Consider the following 20610-nt stretch of genomic DNA (forward strand, 5'->3'; position numbering starts at 1 on the left):
GTCTGCAGACCTGAGGTTGCATGACAAACAGCTAGTCTGGATTTGTTGGGTGTTCTTATAGCCAGATTAGCATCCGACACTGATTCCTGCAGGATTAGCAATCTAACACAGGCGGCAAACACTAACAGAGCAGATGGGGCAGCCCTGACCCAGCCCCTTGATCCACACACCGGCCGTTTGACAACACCCCCCACAAAGGGATCACCCCGCCTCGTTTCCAGTGAATATCGGTGCTTGTAGGTCAAACGGGGGTGAAATGGGGGGTCGCTCATTAGGGTTGGTGTTTGTTTTTAACACCCATCTCCAAGTGCCAAACAGTTTGTGTAAAAACTGACAGCTGTACAATGGTTGACTGAACCTGTCACTCATTTCTTTGTTATTTGTATATTAAACAGCTACTGTGTGAGGAAGAAAACATTCCATTGTTAAGCCTGTATTTAGGTGTCTTTAATTTGAAATGAACAGGATACTACAAATTATTTAGGTCTTTTTAATTTGAAATAAACAGGATTCTACAAATTATTTAGGTCTTTTTAATTTCAAATAAACAGGATTCTACAAATTATTGAATCGTTCAACAAAAAATCATTTGACTTGTTTGAACATTATTCTCCAGGTTTACTTAATCCACTATGATAATTAAGAACTGCGTGATAGAAAATAAACATATGTTGCATTACTAGAAAGGCTTTGGTCCTAGTGTTGACTGCAGTGTCTCTCATTAGACTGTATTGTCAGTCTGTCTCCCAGGCATTAAAGCAGAATTTAAATACTTTCCATTTACAGCACAGAAGATAACACGGAAAGAACACAATGAATTTGACACGTGAAGTCTAAATGCCATTTTTTCCAGTCCAACCCATGTCAGAAAAATAAGGCGTTTATACTAGGGATCAGTTTTGGCCAGTAGGTGGAAGCACAGTCAATCCTGTGCGGTCAAGGGTGGAGCTGATGACACAGATGCTCACTCTCGGTCCGACGGAGGGGATGTTTGGTTCAGGTTTTGGTAACACCAGAGGCACAGACGCCCGCCTGAACTCTGTCGTCGAGCTGTTGGATGTGGCATCGTGGAGGGAAAAGCGGTTTCCAAACCGCTGCCCAAGCGCTTGCAGTGCGGTTTTGCGAACCGAGCCAGATAACAGAAAGTACATGACCGGATCCAAACAGCTATTGAAGGCGGAGAACAACAGCATCACCTCGTTGGTGTGGTCCATCAGCTGCTTGTAGTCGCAGGAGACCTCTGTGCTGAGCTGCGAGTGGATGTAGAAGGGGCGGAAGGCGTGGTAGGGTCCGAAACACACGGTGAACAGAAAGAGGACGAAGAAGGATTTCTTGGCAGTGCTTTTGTATTTCCGCGCGTTGGCAAAGTCCGGTCTGTCCTTAGACACCCTCAGCAACTGGGAGGCGATCTTCGCATAGGAGACCACGAGCATGATGAAGACGAGCCAGAACAGCGCCACCAGCACAGCGTTGAAGTAGGCCTTCCCTTTGGCTTCGTGTAGCTGCTTGTACTCGAAGCACTGGTCGATGTCCTTTTTGCCCTCTGCCTTGACAATCAAGGACACCAGTGCCATCAGTGACAGACCCCACAGAACCCCACATGCCACCCAGCTCGATGACCGGCTGCTCCCGCACATGCCTCTCAGCGCTCTACCTTTCCTCTTCAGCCTTAAGTATCTGTCCAAGCTGATAAATCCCAGTAACGTGATACTTATGTACATGTTCATATAAAATAGAGTTCCCACCAGCTTGCAGGCCACATTTCCCAGAACCCACTTGTTGCCATTGATATGGTAGAAGACCCTGAAGGGCAGACACGCCAGCAGGACCAGATCCGCCACAGCACAGTTGATGAGGAATACTCTCACAGAATTGCGGCTCGAGTGCAAGCGAAGGAAAACCCACAGTGCAAAGAGGTTACCCACAATCCCAAAGAGGAAGAAGAGGGAGTAGAAGATTACCAGCGTCCAACGGAGGGCTTTGACATCCAGTAAACAAGGAGATTCGTTTGGGGAGAAGGAATGGGGAATAGATGACATTGATAGAGGAAGGGATGAAGCAGAGGTAGATAGAGATGTGTTGGATGATGCAGAAGCTGAAAGAGTGAAGAGGAAAGAAGATGCGGGGGAAAAGGTCGTCATTGCGGCGGAGGAGTGACTACTTCAGGGTTTTCAGTCAGGCTCTGAGAAGGAAGGAAGGAAAAAAACAATGTCAGGTCATAGTCAGTGAACAAATAGCAAGGATAGTAGTTCAAAAAAAGTTATAAAATTCGATTGAAAAAAGTCACAGGAAATACACAAAGGAAAATCAGCAGTAAGGAGAACCCACGGAAGTATTTCTTGAGAAACTACAAAACCTATTTGAATATCACGCAGATGTGTGTGGGTTTAGTTTTAAAGGTCAAATGTACACAGAGAAACTTTCTAAAGTATGTATAAAATTTAAATTGTATCAATGAATGCAATATGCTGAAAAATGTACACCCCCATTAAAAAAAAGAGGTCAAGATGAAGTTACTTAAATATTCTCTCTGACTCTGACAAACAGATGTTTGGATTAAGGCAGAACACTCACCAGCAATCTCCGCTCCATGGGAGACACAGCACAGCTTGAACGGGTGTGAATGTCCAGTGTGTGTTTTCCTCCATCAAACTTCAAAAGCTGTCAGAAATGAGTGTAAAAAAGTGACCCGTTAAATCAAACTGGAGACATATAAGTGATAAATATGATACATCTGCAGTCCTTTTCCTCAGCGCTTTTATCTTCACCTTTCTCTGAATGAGTCATAAATCTTGCAGACGCCAGCCTTTTTCATATCCATTTTGACAGCGTCTGGTCCTCTTCGTCCTCCCCTCTGCTCTCACTCGTTTTCTCTATAGGTCCTCGTCCTCTCTTCACGGAAAAGCTGTATTCTCTCCGCTTCTCCTGCATATACGACTGTTTAGTCCGCCGGTGTTCTTCTTTCTGCGTCTTCTTCCCTCTCTCTGATCTCGCTCCGCCTCAGTCAACACCCCCCCACAACCTGCCATTTCCCCATTCCGAAACATAGAAATGCGACGACAGGAAGCGAGACCACCACCACCACCACATCTCATCTCATCTACCCTGTTCCTTATCTTCATCTGTCATGCAGCACTGTCTTGCACCTTTCCTTCACTCAAATCTGCAGGACTACTACATTTATTTCTCAGAGGCAGTAGGGGTGCTTTTAATATGGCACCCACAGATCAGTGACATCAATCAAGTCAGGGAACTATGTGCAGTGCCTCTTACAGTTTAATAGGTGAATTTGATTTAAGGCTGGCTGAGATGATCCCTACTTTAACCTATTGAAATATATATATATATATATATATATATATATATATGGGCATCAATTTACACTTGAACTTGTTGAACTCTCCAGCTTACTTTTGCACACACTTACTGGTCCTGTCATAAAGTAAAACCTGTTGTCAGCTTGTTAATAACATCACCGTATAAATCGACAGAGAGAGAGAAGAAACTGAAGCAGTGATTTAATAATAAAGATTGAGGAAATGATTGTGTTATTCTGCTGGTGAGTGTGGCTGCCTGGTAAAATGGGCTTCAACCTTCAGTGGAAAAAAAGCTGATCTTTTTATGTCTGCTTCCCCCCTGAAATGTAACTTCCATGCAAATAAGGTGTCAGTGTGAAAACAATGCTTTTACAGACTTGCATGCAAATACAAATTTGACTTAACTGGAAAGGGAGGTTTTGCCATGCGCAGTAGTTCAGTACGTGAAATATGCACCGACTTAGTCTAGGGACAACAACTGTTTCATGTCTGTATACGTTTCAAAAAAGCATGTGGTTAATGTCATGTATCTTGTCTTGTCAATGTGAAAGTGTGGTTATCGTCAATCGAACATACGGGATCTTGCACTTTTGCACAGAAAGGTGCAAAGCATTGCTCTGCACAGCTGCTGTAAGCTGCAAAGAAATGACTATCTGCCAGTAAAAAGGTTCATGACCACGTTATCTGTTACCTGGTAGATTGTCTGAAGTTTTAATGGATGTGACGTCCTTCGTGGGTTGTCCTTATTTTAACCTATTGAAAAATACTTATTTGTGTCGTAAACGTATTGTTGAACCTTTCTTTTTTTTCTTCCTCTGCAGCCTCACTGTGTGCTGTTGGCCTCAAAGGAGAACTCCGCTCCAGTCAAGCTGGGAGGGTTTGGAGTGGCGATACAGCTGGGAGAGTCTGGATTAGTAGCTGGAGGTACAGTCTCAAACTTGGAAAACACCCACGCGTGCCTTCACACTACACATGTGCATATTGTGCACGCTTATGGAAATAATTAGGCAACTGGAATAGCACTCCTTAGAGCTCATACCTCCACAGAGGCCAAACAGTCCACCTAATTTGCACACCAAATTAGTCGTGTTGATTTGGACATTTTTTTAAACTATAAGATACATTTAAATAGTTGATTCTCTACTAAATCAACACTATCTCAGCTAGACATTGGTGATAGTCACTATCATTGGTGACTGTAAGGTGGCTGATGAAAACCCAAATGAAATCACAATACAATGTAGAATTGTATTTGAACCCACACCAAACTGGACAAACTCATAGCCATAGCCCCCTAGATATATCTGTTGTTCCCCCTCAGGATCCATTAATCTTTCCTCTGGGAATTGGGGGGAAATATCAAGAAGAACATTTGGCCTTGTTAAAGGAAGTGATGGACAAAGGGCTGAATTCAGGAAGTTGTTCAGAGTTGTGCCAGAATTGAATGTGTTCCTTCTTGGCCCACCTCCCCTCATTCCACCAAGTTTAATGGAATTCTGATGAGTGTTTGTCAGTAGGATTATGCAATAACTAGAGGCACGGATGAAAACAATCTCTTTGGCAGAGGTAGTAAGTACAATTGTTAGTTATAGAGTGAAAAACAATTATACAACTGTGTAATACTAAGGAAATTTGATAATGTTTAGGCGCAGGCTTTCACATATTCCTGCCTTTAGTTTAATTTCATCCTGAAACCTTGATCACACCACTTGGCTCTCCAGATTTCCCCAACAACTCAACCTCCGATTTTTCACCAACAGTATATCTATAAATAGTTAATTACTGAAACCGCCTGCTCTTTTCAGGCCGAGTCGGTACTCCCCACTTCATGGCCCCGGAGGTGGTGAAGAGGGAGCCGTACGGCAAACCTGTGGACGTGTGGGGATGTGGGGTCATCCTCTTCATCCTCCTGTCTGGCTGCCTTCCTTTCTATGGCACCAAGGAGCGCTTGTTCGAGGCCATCATCAAAGGCAAATACAAGGTAAGCGAATAACTGACTTATTTTTAGTAACTTCCTCTTTGTCGCTATGCTCCAGTGCGCGACAACTACAAGGTTGCGTTCACTGAACATTGTGTGAACTATGCTACTTTACAGTGGTTCAGTGAAGGTGTCCCCGGTCAAATGTCAGCGTCAGAAACGGTTCTTTGTCTCAATATAAATCCCCTCCTTTGCTTTTATACCACTGGCCAACTAAAAGTCAGCGTGAGGTTCTAAAGAAATCGACAGTATCAGCAGAGGAGGCTGAGAAACAGGTCTGATAAATGTTGTTTTCAGCTGAGCAGATGAATTTCCTGCTTGGTGCACTAATCTGCGGCAGACAGTCACTGCAGGCAGCTTGATGGATAACACAGTGGTATCGTCCATCATGCTGCTGCTGCTAAACATCTGCTGCTAAATTGACAGGTTTTATTCTTTCTAGTAAAACCTTAAGTAATAAGCTTTGCCACGACTGCAACTTGGTTCAACGTACTTCAAGTATATTTGATTTCTTTTTCCCCTATTACATCCTTCACCTCCTGTCCACTGTTCTGTCTTTGTCCAGATGAACCCTCGCCAGTGGGCTCACATCTCGGAGAGCGCCAAAGACCTGGTGAGACGCATGCTGATGCTGGACCCTGCCGAGAGGATCACAGTTTACGAGGCCCTCAACCACCCCTGGCTGAAGGCAAGATCTACTTTGACGTTAGATGTATTATTGCCCTTGAACTTCCACCTCTTTTTGTGACCTTAATTTGTGTATAGTATAGTATATAATAAATTGGCAACTTAAAATCACCTTTAGCTTAGTCAAGCCCACTTCCTTCTACTTGGAACTAAACCTCTGCTTTCACATCCGTTCTGTGACTGCCTTGCGTGTGTGTGTATGTGTGCGTGCACCCACAAGCGTTGTGTTGTAGTGCTTATGTGCTTATATTGCTGTGTGTTTTAGGAGAGGGACAGGTATGCCTACAAGATCCACCTGCCTGAAACGGTGGAGCAGCTGAGGAAGTTCAACTCCAGGAGGAAGCTGAAGGTCAGCACCGTGTTGTTTATTAAGCCGAGATTGAGCGCTGTTAAAATCAGAGATTAGAGGAAGTGTGTCACCTCCCCCCGCAGCTGCTTATTATCACGGACCCAGATCAGTTTCTTGTTAATGTCTGCTGAGAATCTTGGAAAACATTAAAGCCCAGGTTCAAATACAGACAAAAGCTGGATGAAGAATGAGCCGTGAGAATGTTGCCTCTGTTTTTAGAATTCCTCATTAATGGTTCATAAGTTGAATGTGTTCAAAGCCACCACTGATACAACTTAAAGAGGGTTGTGGAAGGATGTGCTGTTGGAGGAAGTCTACTTTGAATCGGTGCAGTAACCGAATAACTGTCGTGATATCCAGCCAATTCTTTGAAAATATGCCAGAAGCAGTCATGTTTTTAAACGTGCATATGGTCATAATGGAGACAATTTTGTACATGGTGTAATAGCTGTATTATCCATGCTCTGTGTTCAGGGTGCAGTCCTAGCTGCGGTTTCCAGCCACAAGTTTAATTCTTTCTATGGAGACCCCCCAGAGGAACTACATGACTTCTCAGATGACCCCACCTCCTCAGGTAAATCACAACAAAGAGTTCTTATCTATTGTAGGGGAGATAACGCAGACAATTCATTATTACGATGAGTAATTTAAGGTCAGATCTGCACCAGAGAACACAATTGGCACATTCACTTTCTCGCCCCGGTTTCTATTCTATTCTCGCATCTGTGATCTCCAGCTGTCTGTCTTTGTTTAAACAGAGGAAGTTCCACACAAACGTTGGGAAACAGCTTCACTTCTCTGTCTCAGACATGGACTTTCACTTCCCTTTGATAAGAGGCCCTTTAGATATCAACATAAAGAAACCTCTCATGTCCTTGTCTTAAGTAGCAGAAAATGAGCACTGGGTTACATCATCACCTAATGAATCAGCGCAATTAGCAGAGCTTTACATTTTGTCCTCTGGGTTTTAAATGCAGCAGCTGCAGCAAGACAATTCTCCGTGTGTGTTGTTTCTGCTGAGGCTGACAGTCTCTTGCAGTCATGCTTCCTGGTGTTTATTTTTGCAGTTGGGCACCAGACATGCTGCCGGTCACTGACTTGTGTGTAGAGTCGTAGATGCTTGCAGCGGTTTGGCAGATTATTCGGGGACTTGTCTGCTTTTGCTGATTTCTCTCTATCTGTTGCAGCTCTTTCCTCTTTTCCCCTCTGGCTCCCTGCACTCGCTCCGTTCAAACCTGGTGAACGGCGTTAAGCTCGTCCGATTGGGGAGAACAAGAAAGATTTCACCTATTACGTGTTGGTCAGTGCTGATATCGTAGTCTCGGTGGTTTGCAAACAGATCAAAATATCAATTGAGACAAGTCAAAATATGTTGATTCATTGTGAGCAGGTCAGAGATGAGAAGGCGGTCCTTCATACATGGCACAGGATGCATTTAAGTTCACACAGCGCTCACCTGCGTCCCAGACCAACTCCGAATGTGGTCAGAGTGGCAAATTTAACCACTTGCGATTAGATAACTTGGGACCTCTGTTACCACCAGGTCTGAACAGGGCCTGTGTTCTCTCCCCTGTTTATTTGTTTCCTTCTTCTTGTGAGGTGTTAAACTCTACATCGGTAGTGGCTGTAAACCTGCTCTAATCTTAGCCTCTCTTTCTTTGGTGTTGTTTTTTTTTTTCTCTGCCGTGCTGTTTCTAGGACTGCTAGCTGCTGAAAGTACGTATCCCCCTCCCCACCCATAGAATCTTGATGTGTGATATCCTCATGACATCATCACCTTCTTTTTCAGTTGCTTTTGGCTTCCCCTGTCTTCTGTCCTGTCTCCCTACAAAGATAGTCCTTATTATTCCTTTGCTCCTAATAAGAACAAAATGAAAAACAGCGTATGAGGAATAGATGCTTGCGTGTTTCACTGCTCTGACTAACAACAGGGTTATTAATTATTGGTTATTATTATAATTACAATCAGGCTTCTCCTCAAAGCTACACAAATCATTCTGTCACACACTTCAAAATATTGGTATTCATGTAGTCATATTAATGATTTAGTGATAATTAAACACTATCACTCTGAGTCCCTTTTGTTTGTCGTTAGGCCTTTTAAATGTTCATGCGTCTGGATTCGTGTGGTCGATGAATTATTACAAATAGAGCAGAAGCCTTTATTTTAAGTGACGTTATTTGATTTATTTCTTCTCTCTTCCTGCTGTTTCTCTTTCATTCTTCATAGTAACTTTTGATTTTCTTAAAGGGCCTTTTCCAACCAAGGTCTTTGTAACTTCGTTTAGTTTCACATTGTAGAATAGGGAGAGCACTTCAGTATTACGTACATCTTTCCATCATCACCTACGTGGGCTGCGTCTACAAACAAAGCAATGTCAAGTATGAGTAGACAGACTCCGTCTTCGAGGTGTTGTCAATGCAGCAGGAAGTAGTTTCAGTTGAATGGAGAAAATAGAATGAACCTTGCCACTGTAATATCGTAATGGAATGAGTATGAGCAAACATTATATAGTTTGTTTTTCTTATATTTATTGAATTTTATGCTGTCTCTTTCTTGCATTTAGTTTATAAGAACAAAGTTTCCCAAAAACTGCTTTTGTGCTGAAAACGAACCAAACCACGGTTCAGTTTCATGCAGTTCTGTTACAATTGATTAAAAAAAAGGAGTTAGTACAACATTAGAAAACAACAATTCTCTCTACCTGTAATTTACGAAATATGTATACAATCATTTGAAAGATAATGCAGTGATAACCAGGAACCTTTGTTCAGGTCAGTGTGTGGGTTCAAATGTAACATTGAGTCATAAAGTCTTCCATATGTCAAAGAACCTTTTGAAGTTCACAACCTATGAAGGTTTCAGTGAGGAAATGTATCATCATTTTAACATGTCACTTATCTGCCTTTTTCACCAATGACCTTTCACCAATGACAGTTCATACATCTATAATTATATTTATTAACTTGATTCATTCAATTCTTCACCTCTTTCACCCTGTTTATTTATTGCTATTTTCCCTTGAGTGTACTGCTCCTAATCCATAATCCACACTGTGACTTACTGAAGTGACTTTCTCCCGATGTTCTATTGATTCCATGTTGCTGCTGTTTCTCTGCTTTTGCTGCATGTGTGGGCGATGCAGCAGGTACTTCGGGTTAAACAGTTCTGAGTGTTTGTGTACGTGCGTGTTTTGTGTGTTTCCTGTCGTGCCTTCTGTTGTCTGTGATTATTATTTGCTTGTGTCTTTGTATTTGTGTCACAGGTAACGTGTTTGTCTTGTTCAGTGTTTGCACTTTGTGTTGTGTGGAACGTTTGCAGGGACTGCTTGGTGTACTTGTGATTCAGTCTTTGTGTGTTTGAGTGTAACCTCTGTGTGTGTGCGTGCGTGCAGGGGCAGTGTCGCAGGTTTTGGACAGTCTAGAGGAGATTCACGCGTTGACGGACTGCAGCGAGAAAGACATGGACTTCCTGCACAGTGTCTTTGAGGATCAGCACCTCCACACCCTGCTGGACGTGAGTAAAACGCAGCGCCCCCTCTGTAGTAGCAGAAATGTCCAGCAGGTGTCAGGCCGAGTCAAGAGTCGGCCGGGTACAGTGGCAGAAAAACGATTTAGTTAAACCTGGAGAAATTTCTGTCACTGTGACGTGAGTAGAAGATGACCTGGTTTCAAAAAGGCAAATAGTGAAAGAAGACAAATTTCTTTAATATTTTCTGCCAAACTACTTATTTTATTTCACCTTTTTCACTTTAATAATGTAATAAACAGAAATGCATCACTCCACCGTAGTACACCACTCCAACAATTTATATGTCTACCAATCGCACAAGAAGTTCTGCCTCAGAGTTTTCTGTTGCTATTCATTACGTTATAATTAGGTTTCTTTCCTCTGTTGTTTTTCTTCTGTCTTGCTTTGTGGCCATCACATTATACATTTAAATTATCAGACTTGGCTTCTAAGAGTGGCTGCAGATAATTTGTAAAAGGTTTGAGGAGACAGAGTTTTTGTAAAGCTTTGAAATTAGCATTATCAGCCGGTCCTAAGGACTATTCTAAGCATCACAAGTTGTAGTAGGTGTGGCCAAACTTTTTGCTGCCTCTGTATCTACTTACCTGAGTGCACCTTTATTTGTCTTTGTTTTACATCATTGAGCGTGATAAACATCTCCAGCAAATCCTTGTGGGTCTTAACTGAGGTGTTTGTCGTTGTTTCAGCTTTATGACAAAATCAACACCAGGTCGTCTCCTCAGATCAGGAACCCTCCGAGTGACGGAGTGCAGAGAGCTAAAGAGGTGAGGAAATCCCATGTCAACTCTAGTGCACGAATCAGATGTTTTATCATATCTGTGCAGAATGAAATACTAAACGATGACATCTGATTTTTCCCCTCACCAGGTACTGGAAACCATCTCCTGCTACACAGACAACATGGAGGCCAAGGAGCTCAGGAGGATCCTCACGCAGCCACACTTTATGGTTCGATAATGCACAACACACACACTTCCTTAGTCACTGTGACAGGTTGTGTTGTCTGTGTATGGAGAGCTTGCTGCTTTGTGACACTCCAACCTCCTGTGTTAGAAGTTGGGTTGTTGGCATCCACATAACTCCCTTGGCCCCAAAGCTGCTTAGCACCTGAGCTTGGCGAGCCCTCGGGCAGGGAGAGACTTGTGCAGAGGAGACGGACGCAGTAGGAGGAATGTGCTGAGGGACTCCACTGTGGATATATAATCACTTTCACTGCTATCACCTGCGAGAGTAGTGGCCTGAAAAGAGCTGAGGCTAGCAGAAGAACTTTGGAGGATACTGTAAGTTGAGACCTCACGTAAAGGTGTAAGCATTTCGGAGCCTGTAATTGCCTCACAGATAGTGTTGCTTGCTTCATTAGTTTAGAACACAACAGTACAAAAGCAATTAGTTCAGGAAGAGTAGGCTTGTTATTTGCCTTCTCTACTGTAAAGTCTTTGTAGTCCTCTTCTGATTTATTGTCACTTAGAAAACAGCGCAGTAGCTAAATGTTGGACGATGAGGAGTTCCGTCTGTCTGTTGTCACGCTTTAAATTTTCGTTCAATCCAATTAGCGCGTCCTGATCTCTGACCTGTTGGGTTTCTCATCTTGCCACAGACATTTAGCGTCGCTGCCAGCAGAGTGCATGTGAGGGCTTTAGCACACGGGAGGGAACATTTCGTCCTCATCAATCAGTTCACTTGTTTCTGTTTGGTGTATAAGGATTCAGGATGTTTTCCAGCTGATCGAGTCTCCATGACTGTCATGTGTCATCACCGTGCATGTACACGTTGCTGCTATTATGAGCAGATGTGATCGTTTGGCAAACAATGTGTGTTTTACTACAAACGCAGTGTGTCAGTGACATGGTCAGTGGCCAAAGAGGAGGATTTAGTGTAAGCCATGCTCTTTCCAACGATGGAGCTGTGCCAGCACACAGTGATAGTGTGTTTGTGTGTGTACAACCACATGTTCCATCTAGAGAGTGGATACTTGACCCCGAGCCTGTCAGGTCTTAACCAGCGCATGTTCAGACAAAATAAAATTACTACATTGAAACGTGATGTATAGACAGTGAGGGGTCATCCTAAACAAGAGTAAAGTTAGAACTGTTCTTCACTTAAGGATGTAAAAAGAAAACACATTTAATAGTAGCAAGTTATTGATGCCATAATGAAAATAAGGCTTCTCAGAATATCTGCAGTAAAATTATGCGAAACTTGACGTACAGATAGTGGGGCATCCTTAACAAGAGTGAATCTTCGTCAACTCTTAAGGGTAAAGGAAAATAAGGTTATATTTAATAGGAGCTTGTCTGATTCCTTTTCCTCAACATCACATAATTTTACAAAAATCACAAAATGACATATGTTGTGGCTGTGGGAAATGTCCCCAGCATGGCATTTATACTCGCAATGCTAATGGTCTTCCTTCTCCACTGGGTTAAGCAACAGAACTAAAAACAGAAAACACACCTTTGCAGTTGGATCCAAGACTATTTTCGATTTATGGCCCTGTGTGTATTTTCAGGCTCTGCTGCAGACCCACGATGTCGTTGCCCACGAGGTCTACAGCGACGATGCGCTGAGGGTGACTCCCCCGCCCACTTCTCCATACTTGAACGGAGACTCCCCGGACAGCACCAACGGAGACATGGACCTGGAGAACGTCACCAGGGTTCGCCTGGTGCAGTTTCAGAAGAACACTGATGAGCCCATGGTGCGTAGCGAGCTGCAGCTCAAGTCACATTGTTTTGTGTCGTCAGTTTACACTCTGACCCCCCGTCTGTCTCTCCCAGGGCATCACTCTGAAAATGAACGAACTCAACCACTGCATCGTGGCCCGCATCATGCACGGTGGAATGATTCATCGACAGGGTAAGCACTCATGCAAACTCTCACCACTCATGCATGTTTGATTGGTTAACTCAGTAAATGTCAATCTGTTGAGCTGTACTCTCCAAATAAAATCGAGTCGAGAGATTTCCAAATATCTGCTAAATGAAATAATGAAATGTAGCTCTTGTTTAGCTGGGCTCCCCCTCGAGCCGTCTCAATAACCCCTGGGGTTTCTGGCCACTGCTCTGCGAAGCGGTGAGGTTTCCTCCCTTAAGAGTCTAATTTGTAGGCATTATTAATTCATTATTTCTGCTCCGCCTCAGGGACTCTGCATGTTGGAGATGAGATCCGGGAAATTAATGGCATCAGCGTTGCCAATCAGACGGTAGAACAGCTCCAAAAGATGCTGGTAAGTTCCACAGACGTTAATCAGAACTTGTAGAATGTTGAAGAATTTACTTAACCCTCAGAAAACAAACGATTGACTGTTGAACTTGATCTAAAATAAATACTATAGAAGCTAAAGGCCTCATCATCACATGTTATGTGTGGTGCAGAGTGTGTTAACACTAGGTTGTGGCCCTCATCTGCTCGCCAGAGATTGTTGTTTGCATGATACTGATCACATCGATGTTAAATACTAGTTAGAATACTCAAAGAGTTTGTTCCAGAAAGAAAAGGCCTTTGGTTCTGTACCTAAAATATCAAAATCATGGTGGCAAGCAGAAGAAGCACTTTGTTGGTGAAGTTTAGTTGAGGTTTTGCAAAATTCTGCTACCATTGTAAACGCATGTATTTTGTGTTTTCCCCACAGAAAGAGATGAGGGGAAGCATTACCTTCAAGATTGTGCCCAGTTACAGGTCCCAGTCCATGTCCTGTGAGGTATGACATTGAATACACACACATTTGATTTGATGGTTATCTGCAGAGTGGACATGGTGAAGAAAAAAAAAAAAGTCCTTGTATTTTCCGTTGCAGAAAGAGTCGCCCGATTTGTCTCAACAGTCGCCTCCTAATGGTCATGCTAGTGTCACCAGCTCCATCCTGGTATGTTACTGCTCCACCTTTGAGTCTCACACTCCTTAACAGATCCACCAGCAACAACATATTAAAGTAAATACAGTCTGACTCATCTGTGTTGGAACTTGATGACAACTACAATAAAAGAATGTGTTATCAGATCACCATATCTTAGATTCAAAGCAGTGTCATAATAAAGGCATATTCTGACAATCCAATCCTGCGAAACAAAGACTTACATTCACCGTTATTGTCATCCCAACTAGGATCTGCCATCGACGATTCAGCCCAAAGGCCGTCAGGTGAGATTTCCTCCTCTTTAACATCATGAATTCTTTCCATTATTCTACAATGTGGGATTCTAACTCCCCTCGATCTGATAAGGATTCCTTCACTGCTCTAAAAAGAAGCAGATGATTGTAGCTGAGGACCGGCTGCATTTCTTGCTCCGTCTGTTATGCGTAAATAATTAGAGATTTAAAGTGTTTGGAAGTCTGCCTCGTCGACGCGTCCCTTAACTTGTCACATTTGTTCATTTGGGCCATTTTTGCCTGCTGCACGATGTGTCTAAGATCACACACACATGCAGTCCTGACGTCAAGTATTTTGACAGTTACACATATTTAGTTTTTTTTAGATTTCAGTCTGAAGAGCAAAAAATGTGCGTTATGGTCAACATATTTGCAGCCTGGACTGTATAAAAAAGCAGTACAGTCGTAATATTCTAAATTCAGCATCCGATTGTGGGTCCTTCATCGCCCCTCCAACATTATCTACTGCATGATATATGTGTAAGTGTGATGCTCTCAACCCCATAGATCTCCCGAACTCCTACTATCAAGGACAAATTGTCCATCAAGGTAAGATGTGTCTGAGTGGAGCCTCTGTAGACGTACTAGATCCCCAACCCCCCCCATCGCAGCGTTTGGTTCCTCATCGTAGTTGTGTCTAGATCCCATGCTGGCTATGAACGCGCAACGGAAAAAGTGCAAAGTTTATCGTGCTGTATTTCAATGTCTGTGCCGTTTCCTGCTTCAGCTTACTTGCTCCTTGCTCTCCTCTAATTACAAGTGAGCGGCGGCTTCTCTTGATCCTCTTCTTCCCCGTTTGCAACAATTTGTCTTCTGTCTCTGTCCCAGATCTACGTACGCGCTCAGTTTGAATACGACCCGACGAAAGATGACCTCATTCCGTGCAGGGAGGCGGGCATTCGCTTCCAGGTGGGCGACATCATTCAGATCATCTCCAAGGATGACCACAACTGGTGGCAGGGAAAGCTGGAGAACACCAAGAACGCCACTGCTGGGCTCATCCCCTCGCCCGAGCTGCAGGAGTGGTGAGCAAAACTACTAAAACGAAAAAATATTGTATCAAAGTAAACAGTATTAAAGAGACATGATCAAATTGTAAAGCCTGGCAGGAGTTGAACCTGGTTATTCTGTCAGATTTGGCACATAGTTCAGTTCAGAATGACATATTAAATGAGTTGTGTTGTATTGGTAATAATTACCAGTACAACACAGGAGTTCAGGAATGGCTTCACTACAAAGCTAATCAAACTTGTATCTGTCATAGCTAAGGCCTCAATCAGTTTAAGACCACACATCAACTTTGGAGTTTCAGGGGTGAACAGCATTGCAGCCAAAACGAATACAATTGATGCAACTGGGACCATGCCTTAAAATGTAAGAAAAACATGAATTGCCTCCATACTGCTCCTGCGGTATCATCTACACCATGTTTTTATCCTTAATGTCCCTTGAGATCCTACCCTGGAACCACATGCAAATAAGCTCTGGTGAGTATTGCTGATGTCATCTTGTGCCCCTCGTTTGAGAGCATAGTGGTTGTTAATGTGAAAGTGGCTAACAGTGGACATTCAGGTAAAAAACATGTAGTTTTGACATTGGGCTCACTTGAAAGACACCCATGTGGCATGAAATGTTGTTTGACTACTTCTTAAAACAACAGACACTGTTTAGGTAGATAGTATTTGGATTTGTCAGCAATGCTGTTCACCCCCGCCTCCATCAGCATAGTGGTGATAATGGATACATCAACAAAAAATGATTGTTCACTCATTATCTTAAGCCAAAACTAAATTCTAATTAATTGGTTCTGTTTTGTATGACGTGAAGGTGTTCACGTAGCCTCTGTTCAGTGAAATAACAGAGTCTGATTTGTCTTGCAGCAGCTGCAGGTTCCGTTGTAGCCTGTTGCTTTGTGATTCTTCTGACCGTGCTGGAATAGTCCTGGCTAAGAAAGTCCTTATACCAATCAGATGTTAGCTGTTGTAATTGACTGCATTTACCTCCCCTGTGTCTTCAGGCGTGTGGCTTGCATAGCCATGGAGAAGACCAAACAGGAACAGCAGGCCAGCTGTACCTGGTTTGGCAAAAAGAAAAAACAGTACAAGGACAAGTATCTGGCAAAGCACAATGCAGGTAAGACGTGAGATGTTGTAGAAAACAAGGTACAATAAGTTCAAACTAAAGAAAGATTTTAAATTTGTATAACTGCTGCATGCTCTGTTGTTTCTCCCTCTGACATACCTCTCCTACTGTTGTCTCAATTTCAGTGACTAACACTGTTGCAATGAACAGCTTTAGATGTTTTAAAAACCTGTTATGGTGTGTTAATCAATTTGTCTTTATTAACCCTTCCACTCCCACCCTCTGTCCATGTTTCATGCTGTCTCTTACCCAATGATATGGCTGCATGTAAGTAACCCCAGACAGCTTCTGTGTTATTATCCTCTCTCTGCTTGTACCTCCTCTTCCTTACGTCTCCTTGACTTTTGATTGAGTAAATTAAGCAGATGTTAGTTGTGTTGGCATAGTTTGGCTTTTGTCCAACCAAGGTTAGTGCAAATAGACAGGTTTTAACCCAGTCTGAAGTAGCTGTTGTGTTAAATAATTACAATAATTCAAATATTTTGTATATTCAGATAGTCCAACACAAATGTGGCTCAGGATGTAAGCTGTGGGATAAAACATTAGAATTGCAGCAAATGTAACTAGCATTGACATAAGTTGTTTACAAAATTAGGTCTATCCTGCTAATTTACCTAAAATTTACGGTGTTAAATGTAAACTTTGTCCTTGACAGTGTTTGACCAACTAGACCTGGTGACTTATGAGGAAGTAGTGAAACTGCCATCGTTCAAGAGGAAAACACTGGTGTTGCTCGGTGAGTAAAGACAGCGGATTCAATCTGTGGGTGTTTATTGTAAACAAATGCTGATGCTGTTAAAGATAATTTACCATTTTACCAACCATTTATGAAGGTGTACTTTTAACCAATTTCTGTAAATGACAAATGAATACTTTCCTGCAGGCCATGGCCTGAATATACATACATATGCTTTGCTTTGATTGAGTGAAATAAGTATTTGTTCCCCTACCAACCAGCAAGACTTTTGGCTCCCCCACACCAGTTAGATTAGTTATCTTGCACCAAGAAAGTACCTTGGGGTTGAAATACTTATTTCACACAATCAAATGCAAATCCATTTATACACTTTTATATGTGATTTTCAGGATTGTTTTTTTACGATATGTCTCACTGTTGCAGTAAACTTACCATTACAATTATAGAGTGAAGAAAAAAATAATTTGATCAAAGAAATACACAGTGTATATATGCATCTACCATGTGATTGTGCAGCACACAAATTACCAAACATTAATGTGCACAAAGTTACTAAACAACCCCTGTCAGCCTCCCCTGGAAGACGCTTCAAGCTCGCACGTTACTTTTTCACCCAAGGCCGCCTCCAGCACACGCTGCTTGGCCATTGGTTCATCCATCACTCTTCCCACCTGAAGGCCAAAGTCATAGAATTGAATACAAATGCACTCTTGAACCCTAAATGCTTGTCTTTAACCCTAAAGCTCTTGCAATTGAAGGCGTCACTAACAGATCAGACAAGCAGAGAGCCAATTTCTACTCTGATGAAATCCTAGCAGACTTGTAGTGTGACATACCCTACTGCACTGAGGAAGAGTACACACACACAGCCAGCCTTTTAAACCTCAGGATCAATCAGCTAACAGCTCTTAACCTGCACTGTTTGATCCTCCACGGGGACCCACTATACTAATCTGGAATCCTCATCTCCCACATTGTAGCAAACAGATTCACGTTTTGTGACACCATGTTCACCAGAAGCCAGACAGTAGCATAAAGAAAGATTAAAGTTGCACTCCACCACAACTTCAACCACATTCAATGTAGTCAGGAACAGGTTTTGACCAGCAGGCGATCAACACCTTAAAGCCATCTGTAAAAAGACAGAGTTTTCTGAGCTGTAACATAAGAGGCAGTTATCCATTGGGGAAAGACCTAAGTCAAATAAAACTATTGTCTTTTACCCAGAAGCTGCACGTTTCTCTCGTCACAAGTCAGAATTTAGAGGATTCTCTGCTGTTGTCTTTCAGGTGCACACGGCGTTGGAAGGAGGCACATCAAGAACACACTCATCACCAAACATCCGGACTTGTTCGCCTACCCCATCCCCCGTAAGGAGACACTCGCACAAGCTTCATCCACTTGCATATATTAGAGACAAATACAAAACGGTTTGCTGTCCATCTTTCCCTCTGCTCAGACACGACTCGACCTCCGAAGAAGGACGAGGAGAATGGGAAGAACTACTTCTTTGTGACTCACGAGCAGATGATGCAGGACATCAGCAACAACGACTACCTGGAGTACGGAAGCCACGAGGACGCCATGTACGGCACCAGGCTGGAGACCATCCGGCAGATCCACGTGCAGGGCATGATCTCCATCCTGGACGTTGAACCACAGGTATTGTACTTAATATGAGACTTGAAATAGAGGGACCAGAATTACAACCAGTGCAATATTCCTCATGGCTGTTTGTTTGGTAGTTTTGTGAAGGACTTTACCAGCAAAACTCAGTTTAAATGACATGGGGTTTGTTTTTGGCCCAAGACTTCCATGTCTGAAGGCTGGAACAAAACCAGGTTGACTTTGAAATGTCACATCGTGGCCAGTTAAGGTGGAAGAAGTACAGGTTAAACAATGCTCTCTCTCTCTCTGTCATCAGGCACTAAAGATCCTCAGGACCGCAGAGTTTGCTCCTTACGTGGTCTTCATCGCAGCTCCCACCATCACCCCAGGCATGACCGAGGTACAGTCACAAAAACTCTGCCCCCCTCCGTATCTGCATGTTCACCTCCAGTGGGACTGTTAACTATCATTGCACTTTGCAAGCTTGCTTCCACTGAAATGTGCCTTGACTTGTTTCTCTCGCTGCATGCCGTTTGCTTTAAGTCTGCTTGTTTTCTTTGGCATGCCTATTTTCATTTGCACTCGAGGTTCCAAAATGGTGCAGGAAACTGCCCGTAAGTATTCAATGGTGGGAATTCACGTTGTAGTTGTGTCGTTGTCCTCCTCTTTCCTTTTCATTCTCCTAATCCCTCAAATATCCTCTGCACTTTGTGTTGTCTCTGATGTGCAACTTTCCCTTGGTCGTTTTGTATTTGCCAGCTTGTTACTTTATGATCGTCATTGAAATGTACATTTTACTATTCTAATTAGCATATACTTTTAAATGACAGTTAAACAATTGCTTATTTTACGTCACATAAACAGACTTTCAACTTTGACAGGACAATTTAATAGTTTAATATTTTTTGGAATTTTAAGTGTGACCACAGAGAACTGAACCTGTCTTTTCTCCCCCAACCCCTTCCCCCTCAGGACGACTCCTTGGAGCGGCTCCAGAAGGAGTCGGAGATGCTGCAGCACACCTACGCTCACTACTTTGACCAGACCATCATCAACAATGAGATCGACGACACCATCCGCCATCTGGAGGAGGCCGTGGACCTGGTGTCCACCACCTCCCAGTGGGTGCCTGTCTCCTGGGTGTACTGACACGCGACGGTTACCTCTGATCCACGTGGCTGTGAAACTTTGATCAGAACCCTGGATCCATGTCACTCGTCAGGACCATACCATTCTCTGTAGATAAACTTGTTGAAAAAGACGGAAATGAAGAAACTCTGACACTCCAGACTTCATCCTGCCCCTCGCCACTTTTCTCAACAGCCTGAAAGGCGTACTTTGTTGTGTACATATACATATATATAGAAATGTTGAAAAAAGTACGTGAAAATGGTCCAAGTGAGGAGGTAGATATTTTGTATTTTTCTTTTCTAATCAATGACTGGTTCTAGTGAGCATGACCTTATGTGGGTGCCTGTGTGGCGACCTTTAAGGTGTCTGACCCCCCCCCCTAACCTCGGCCCCTGTGACCAACAAGCCGAACTCTGAAGCACATTGGAAGCTGCTATAGTGGCGACAACTTGACTCCCTCAGCTCGGAATGCAACTGAGTGAAGAAAAGAAAATAAAGCACAGGAAACTTGGCAGTTTCTCCTTCCCCCCTTATTTATTTCACCGGCCTCCTGTGCCTGTCAGTCTGTTGAAGTAGCACACTCCCCCCCCCCCCCCCGGACAATCTTTGTTTACATCTCCGTTGCACAAAATGGACTATGAAGAAATGCAATTGTCGCTCACCTGGCCATTTTCATTTTGTCTCGCCTCTTGTCCTCACAAACCCCGCCCCCCTCCGTACTAATCAGCGGTCAACGGATCTGGAACATCTGAAGTGAGCAAATGAAACAGCTTGTTCCTCACTCAGGCTTGTTCAAATCAAGACATGCTTCCATCTAAGCCAAATGTTTTGGAAAGTGTTAACTGTTGTCTTTGAAAATATAAAAAGGAGTATTCCTGTTTTTGGAGGGAGAGAATAACTACATTGTGTGTAATGTTCCAGTGGTGTCATACGAGTGAATCCCAAGAGCCAGTGTATATGAACCTCAAAAGAAGCTCGGTATGCTCCACAAGTGCAGGATGCCGCTGCACCGACAGCATA

At 43.1% G+C, this 20610-nt stretch overlaps 2 protein-coding genes across 5 annotated transcripts in view; one reads left to right on the forward strand and one right to left on the reverse strand.

Moving 5' to 3' along the window:
• The window catches only part of LOC132996841 (peripheral plasma membrane protein CASK), a 34961-nt gene extending 14832 nt beyond the window's left edge, over nucleotides 1-20129 (forward strand). Inside the window, exons 6-28 of one of the 4 annotated variants that reach the window (XM_061067206.1) lie at nucleotides 4139-4241; nucleotides 5123-5298; nucleotides 5861-5983; nucleotides 6248-6331; nucleotides 6806-6905; nucleotides 8030-8047; nucleotides 9727-9848; nucleotides 10550-10627; nucleotides 10731-10811; nucleotides 12373-12561; nucleotides 12641-12719; nucleotides 13004-13089; nucleotides 13495-13563; nucleotides 13660-13728; nucleotides 13968-14003; nucleotides 14520-14561; nucleotides 14841-15037; nucleotides 16030-16145; nucleotides 16810-16890; nucleotides 18141-18221; nucleotides 18311-18513; nucleotides 18776-18859; nucleotides 19432-20129. In XM_061067206.1, the coding sequence (XP_060923189.1) occupies nucleotides 4139-4241; nucleotides 5123-5298; nucleotides 5861-5983; nucleotides 6248-6331; nucleotides 6806-6905; nucleotides 8030-8047; nucleotides 9727-9848; nucleotides 10550-10627; nucleotides 10731-10811; nucleotides 12373-12561; nucleotides 12641-12719; nucleotides 13004-13089; nucleotides 13495-13563; nucleotides 13660-13728; nucleotides 13968-14003; nucleotides 14520-14561; nucleotides 14841-15037; nucleotides 16030-16145; nucleotides 16810-16890; nucleotides 18141-18221; nucleotides 18311-18513; nucleotides 18776-18859; nucleotides 19432-19608 (2394 nt within the window). In that variant the 3' untranslated portion in view covers nucleotides 19609-20129. Of the gene's footprint in view, nucleotides 1-4138; nucleotides 4242-5122; nucleotides 5299-5860; nucleotides 5984-6247; nucleotides 6332-6805; nucleotides 6906-8029; nucleotides 8048-9726; nucleotides 9849-10549; nucleotides 10628-10730; nucleotides 10812-12372; nucleotides 12562-12640; nucleotides 12720-13003; nucleotides 13090-13494; nucleotides 13564-13638; nucleotides 13729-13967; nucleotides 14004-14519; nucleotides 14562-14840; nucleotides 15038-16029; nucleotides 16146-16809; nucleotides 16891-18140; nucleotides 18222-18310; nucleotides 18514-18775; nucleotides 18860-19431 lie in introns of those variants that run through there. The other 3 variants (XM_061067207.1, XM_061067208.1, XM_061067205.1) reach the window with 3 other exon arrangements.
• Nucleotides 603-2643, reverse strand: LOC132996843 (probable G-protein coupled receptor 34). The gene is made up of 2 exons (XM_061067209.1): nucleotides 2575-2643; nucleotides 603-2182 (listed from the first exon to the last, which is right to left on the reverse strand). The coding sequence occupies exon 2, from the start codon at nucleotides 2139-2141 to the stop codon at nucleotides 894-896; it is 1248 nt and encodes a 415-aa protein (XP_060923192.1). The 5' UTR covers nucleotides 2142-2182; nucleotides 2575-2643; the 3' UTR covers nucleotides 603-893.
• Nucleotides 20130-20610: the final 481 nt, after the last annotated feature.

This window comes from Limanda limanda, chromosome 23, assembly GCF_963576545.1.
Source record: "Limanda limanda chromosome 23, fLimLim1.1, whole genome shotgun sequence".
Lineage (NCBI taxonomy): Eukaryota > Metazoa > Chordata > Actinopteri > Pleuronectiformes > Pleuronectidae > Limanda > Limanda limanda.

Excerpts from the sequence above, each read along its gene's own strand:
- LOC132996843 (XM_061067209.1), bottom strand. The coding sequence starts at position 2,141 with ATGACGACCTTTTCCCCCGCATCTTCTTTCCTCTTCACTCTTTCAGCT.